This window comes from Amphiprion ocellaris, chromosome 9 (genome assembly GCF_022539595.1).
Source record: "Amphiprion ocellaris isolate individual 3 ecotype Okinawa chromosome 9, ASM2253959v1, whole genome shotgun sequence".
Classification (NCBI taxonomy): domain Eukaryota; kingdom Metazoa; phylum Chordata; class Actinopteri; family Pomacentridae; genus Amphiprion; species Amphiprion ocellaris.
In genome coordinates this window covers 10,675,372-10,681,371 of record NC_072774.1, presented here as the reverse complement: position 1 = coordinate 10,681,371, position 6,000 = coordinate 10,675,372, and the positions used below count along the sequence as shown (strand labels likewise).

Sequence of the window (6,000 nt, the reverse complement as noted above, 5' to 3'; positions counted from 1 at the left end):
TCAAGAGAAAGTTATATGAATATTCCCTGAACGTTCCCTGAAGGGTAGCGTTTGATAAACCATCACCTAAGGGTTATTGTTTTCTGGGTTGTTGATGAAGCCTGCAGCTGTTGGTGAAAAAAGCAGCATTTGCAGTTTTATTTCAGCTGCAGAATAGATGTTTGTTGCATTTTGTGTCTGTGTGCTGTTATAGATATGTTGAGACTTTTATTTTGAAAACCCACCGTGCCGCACGCTGGAATCACGAGTGCGGAAATACAACTTACGTTCCGCTGTTTCTGTCGTGTTTTTGTTTTTTCTTCCAGCTGTTTTAAAGTCTACCAACGGCAAAGATAGCAAAGACGCTAACTCGACTCGAAGGGTTTGTATTTTGTGTTATTTTACGGAAATTTCAGACCACATTTTACGCTTCTCTCACTGTTCTCTCAGAACCTTCAACGTCGTGTGTATTAAAGTCTCTTTCTGTGTGTCTAATATTTAGTTTTCTGAAAGATAAAGCCCATTAATTTGTTAAAACATCTGAAACTCACTTTATCGGTGAGGGAAACATTTCAGTTTCATAGTATTAAACGTAAAAAAATAAAAGTTCTTTGTGAACTAACAGTATGATAAAGCTATGTTAGAGAGATATATTGGAAGTGTATTACTTCTTGAGGATAGATAGACATAGGAATCAGCTGTTTTGATACAAGATTTGAAAATCTGTGGTTGAAGCAGTATAAGATAATTTCATCAAAAAGCTAAGTAAAGCTGGTTGGAACACTGTGCTTGGTGTTAGACATTTCCAACTCAAATGTTCAGAAAAAAATTCTGCTCATGTCTTTCTGATTTGCCTGAGAGTTTAATTGCATAAAATATTTGCGTTTATTTTTATTTATTTATTAACCTTTATTTAACCAGGAGAAATCCCACTGAGATTAAGAACCTTACATCGTTAAAACGCTTGCAAAAAAACAAATAAAAATGAATCAATTTACAAGCAAATTACGAAAAACAAGTACATATTGTGAAGTCAGCTTCAGTAACTCGCAATTTGGATTTAAAAGCACTCAATGAGATTAACTCAGTTACTTTCCAGTCTTTCTGCAACATATTCCTTGCAAAAGATACAGAGAAAAAAACCCTTTTTGCTCAATTTAGTATGGGCATATAGAACAGAAAGCAACAAAAATATTTGTAAATTTTTTGTTTGATATATCAAATACTTTTCAGTATAATTTTTCTCTTTAAACTGCTTGTTACCCCACTTTTAGCATGTTAAAAAAAAAATCTAATAATTTTCTTACTTGTATTTGGAGAACCATTTTGAAACTCTGTTTTGCTTGGATTAGACTGTCAAGCAATATTTGTTTTTGTGGAGCTGCTTCAACTCACCCATAAACTGAGATTATTTGTTCAGTATTGCAGGTTCTAAATGAACGACAGCATGAGGTTTTTAATATTTAATAGTTCCTGGGATATCGCCATCAAAACATAGCTTTAAATTTCAGTGTGTTAAAAACATACTGAAACTGGTAATATACAGAAATACAAAAAAATCAGAAAGCTCTAGATATCAGTCTAAAACTCCACAGATGCTATTTTACATACAGACACTTTATGATGAAAAACTTTGAAGGAAACCAGAGATAGTCGAGCAGAATTCCCTGATGATTTGAGATGGAATAACCAATTTGGTTAAAAATATAGACATATACTATACATGTCTGTCTCTCTTTAAGTTCCCATGTGTTTGTGTGTCCTTTTAAAAATACTGTGGTCACTGTCTTTCATAAATATTGTCTTTTGTCTGCTCCCTGTTTAACACACTTTTGTAAACCTGAGATAAAATCTGCCGAAGTATCACGAGTTTGACGGTATATTTATTGTTAAATGTGGCTGCTATTTCCTTAACATTTCCACTCTGTCAGGCAAAAAATAAATGAAAATTGAATCATCTTTCATATTCTTAACATCTGTTAGTTAATTATTTTTCACTTTTGCAAGTTTGATCACAGTTTATACATGATGTCACACATACTGAATATACTGTGTGGTTGTATCATATATATTCATATCACTACACATGTGCACACAAACACACAGATCTAAAGTTAGTGACTCAGCACAGTTACTATTATTATTTTAATTTTGAAATTTGAACATTATAATTGTTCTAAATAGGATCTTTGCATTTTAGAAATATTTAAAATTACATTTAGAAATTCAAAATGTTCTTAGTGCGAACATTTGTATTTTAATGTTGCACCAGTCAAACCCATAGAAGATGCTACCCAAAGCCTGTAATGCGGCTGACTGGCACAAATGCACAACATGACTTTAACTATAAATCTCATAGTTTAAAAAAAAAATTGTCTTCATTAAAATACATTTATTTACATCTGATATTTTAAGCTTCCGTTGTTGCTAGATGGAATATTGTGCTATGAATTATCCCAGAGAAATATGGGGCAGAGTAAAAACTCTGCCTGTCTCACCTGTACCTTAATAAATTTCACATTGTTTGAATCTGTTCTGTTTGATTAAACAGCACCAACTTTGTGTCTCTCTGGAGTCTAGGATGAGTCATGTTCTACATTTTTTAAACTGCTGAAAGTATAGTTAACTAGCCCCAAAGCTCTGAAGAGGTTCAATAATTACCCAGCGATACTGTAGAATCCATTGTTTGGGAGTAATTATGTGCTGTTAGTCACTGGGAAGTTCCCTTTTAGATGCTATTTTCCCATCTTTCAAGTGATTTTCTGTGTCTGGACTGATATTTTTCTGTCCACAGATGGCTTGGGAGGGGAGACTCACCTTCCTCTTCTTCTTCTCCATGCTTCTCATGCTATCACATGTGTGCGACTGTCATCCTCACTCTGCTCGATGCATGAATTCAACATGTGCTACCACGAAAACATCAAATAATACTGCAAAAAAAGGTAATGCTAACTCTTCTCCATTAATTTTTTTTTTACTTTCAATTTTTCTACAAGGCCTTGCACCCCCACACAGGTGTTTTCAATTACTCTGGGCAATTTGACTCAAGAATACTGTCACCAAAACCTTGAATTGAATTAATAACAATGATAATAGTGTTAACCAACCTCAACATGCACTATGGATCCTTTGTATAAGTGAAAACACCCGTGTGGGTGGACGGCAGGTGTGAAAAGGCTTTAAAACATTGGAAAATAGTGGCACTGGAAGCCATCTTTTAACATAAATGCTAAGTTCCTAATCTGTGCTCTCTCTTTTGGTATACAGTGAAACAAAAAAATATCCTTGCAGCAGTTCATTTTTTACAGATTGATGCAAAATGTGCCAATTTTCACAGACTTCTGCTGTGAAAGGTAATAACTCTATTTTTGTCTTGCATTTTTGACCTGTTGCGCATAAGTTTTTCAGAGACAGGCGTTTGTGGTTCATGTGTGTAAATACCTGGGTGTCTGGATTGATGACTCCTTCATTTTCAAGCCACGTGTGAAAAATCTTGTGACAAAGCTGAGGCTAAAACTGAGTCTTTATTTTCGAAACAAGTTGTGTTTTTATTTTAGTGTAAAAAAGCGGCTTGTCGCTGCAACTTTTTTGTCTGTGTTGGATGATGGAGATCTTTTGGATATGAATGCTTCTGCTCAATGTCTACGAATGGTTGATACTGTTTACCATGCTTCTTTGAAGTTTGTTACGAACTGTAAAGTGTCAGTGCAAAACTGCGAATTATACTTTCGGGTGTGATGGCCAGCTTTAGCCACTAGAAGGATCCATCGTTGGTATACTTTCATATACAAGGCAATGCTTGGACTACTGTCCACTTACATTTGTTCTCTAACTGAACAAAAAAGTTCTCATCTTCACTCGCTCCGTTCACAAGATCATTTGTTGCTTTTTATTCCATAAGTTCGTACTAAACTGGATAAAAAGGCTTTTGTTTGCTCTGCACCTTTTGCATGGAATATGTTGCAGAAAAATTGGAAATTAACTGAGTTAATCTCACTGAGTGCATTTAAATCTAAACTGCGAGTTCTTGAGGCCGATTCCACAAGATGCACTTGTTTTTCATAACTTGCTTGTAAATTAAATTATTTTTGTTTGTTTGTTTTTTGTTCATAATTTAATTATGTTTTAACGGTGCAATTTTATAACTGTGTTTTGTATTTGCTGCTGCCTATCTTGGCCAGGACTCCCTTGCAAATGAGGTTCTTAATCTCAATGGGATTTCTCCTGATTAAATAAAGGTTAAAAAAAATTGTCCTCTTTTGCTAAAGGTTTGCTCGTTACCATTTTGTTCTGCCCTTATTTGAGTGTGTGACACAGCTGTGTGAAACAGTCTTTGATCCTACTCAAAGACTGCCACCCAGCAGCACAGATTGCCAGAAAGTCAGATTAAGGTCAAAGAGTGAGAAAATACTAGAATGGAGCAAAAAACAGAAACAGTCCAAATGTTTTTTTTTGTTATTTACCTCCTCAGGAAGGGAATAACACCTGACTTTTCTTTTTGTGTGTTCCCAGCTTCAGACATCACAGCAGAGGTCGCCGGCTATGCTGATGTGGCCAAACAGATCATTGACTTGGCTGTGTTCGGTGCCGCCCAGAACCGCTCCTACAGACGACTGGCCGACTTCACAGACACCATCGGGAACCGTGTCAGTGGTTCGCAAAACCTGGAGTTGGCTATTAAATACATGTTCAACGCCTTAATGCAGGACGGGCTGGATGTGCATCTGGGTGAGTTGTGCTTGTTGTTTGAAGTTTGCAGTGAGGATACCTTGCAGACACACAAATTAAAGGATCTCTTTCACCAGGGTCTTGATCTGTGGCAAATGTAACAGTAGATTTGTGGTTTGTGCTCCAGAGCCAGTCAAAGTCCCACACTGGGTGAGAGGGAAGGAGAGTGCAGAGATGATTGCACCCAGGGCCAAGAGTCTGGCCATACTGGGGCTAGGTAGCAGTGTTGGAACACCCCCTGAAGGTAAAGATCATACTTTGTAAATCCACCGAAATACCTGCCATCTGCCTCACTGTGTCATTCTTATCTCATCAGGTATAGAGGCAGAGGTGTTGGTAGTCCAGTCTTTTGAAGAACTGAAGCGCAGATCCAGCGAAGCCATGGGGAGGATCGTAGTTTTTAACCAGCCGTTTGTCAGCTACGGAGAGACGGTGGCTTATCGAGCTTTTGGTGCCTCTGAGGCAGCCAAAGTGGGAGCTGTGGCCACGCTCATTCGATCCATCACCCCATTCTCGATTAACAGGTCTCCACGTGTCTTCATAGGTGTTTATCTTTCCCGCTAGTTAACAGTAATACACCTCTGTCTTTACCTCCACCTGTCTAGTCCCCACACAGGTTGGCAGGACTACCAAGATGGAGTGAGGCGAATCCCGACAGCCTGCATCACTGTGGAGGATGCAGAGCTGATGTGGCGAATGGCACAAAGGGGCCAGAAGATTGTGGTCAGACTCACAATGGAAGCTAAAACTCTGCCGGACGCTGACTCTTTCAACACAGTGGCTGAGATAAGAGGCTGGCAGCACCCTGAGCAGGTAGCACTCATCACATTTACCTGTTTATCTACAGGATATAATACATACAGATAAAGAAATCAGTGTCTTTTTTGGGGTCTGGTTTGGTGTCAGAGATATTGTTTGGGTGTATATTTTAAGTGATTTCTGTTGAAAACAGATGTCCTACTAGAATGTCGTTTTTCAACGTTCTTCCTGCCTCCCTCATCATTAGTCATTCTGGTGACAAGAAAAGAATAGTGCAGTTCGCTGACTCCAGTTATTCCCACAGTTGTTTAGTCTGCCTTTATTATTCTATTGTATGCTTTAGTGACCTAATCTTTGCAGAAAACAGCACGAAGTAGATTTCTTTGGATAATCAGCATTGTGTAAACAACCTATTCAGGAGTTCCCAAGTATCCCAAGAGTTAGAAATTTTAACTGTCTTTGGTCTCTATATTAACAAATGACTGATCATGTTTTTCTTAACTCTGCTGAAACTGTGTTTCTACCACTTCCAGG

General features: G+C 37.7%; 1 protein-coding gene across 4 annotated transcripts in view; it reads left to right on the top strand.

Moving 5' to 3' along the window:
* The first annotated feature begins 210 nt into the window (after positions 1 to 210).
* Positions 211 to 6,000, top strand: part of LOC111586527 (carboxypeptidase Q) — a 30,240-nt gene continuing 24,450 nt past the window's right edge. For all 4 annotated transcript variants that reach the window (XR_008602781.1, XR_004846202.2, XM_055013741.1 and 1 more), the window contains exons 1-6: positions 211 to 361; positions 2,774 to 2,921; positions 4,492 to 4,707; positions 4,835 to 4,951; positions 5,024 to 5,231; positions 5,313 to 5,520. Coding sequence is in view for 2 of the 4 variants with exons in the window: in XM_055013741.1 (XP_054869716.1) it covers positions 2,774 to 2,921; positions 4,492 to 4,707; positions 4,835 to 4,951; positions 5,024 to 5,231; positions 5,313 to 5,520 (897 nt within the window). In the remaining 2 variants the exon portion in view is untranslated. The remainder of the gene's footprint in view (positions 362 to 2,773; positions 2,922 to 4,491; positions 4,708 to 4,834; positions 4,952 to 5,023; positions 5,232 to 5,312; positions 5,521 to 6,000) is intronic.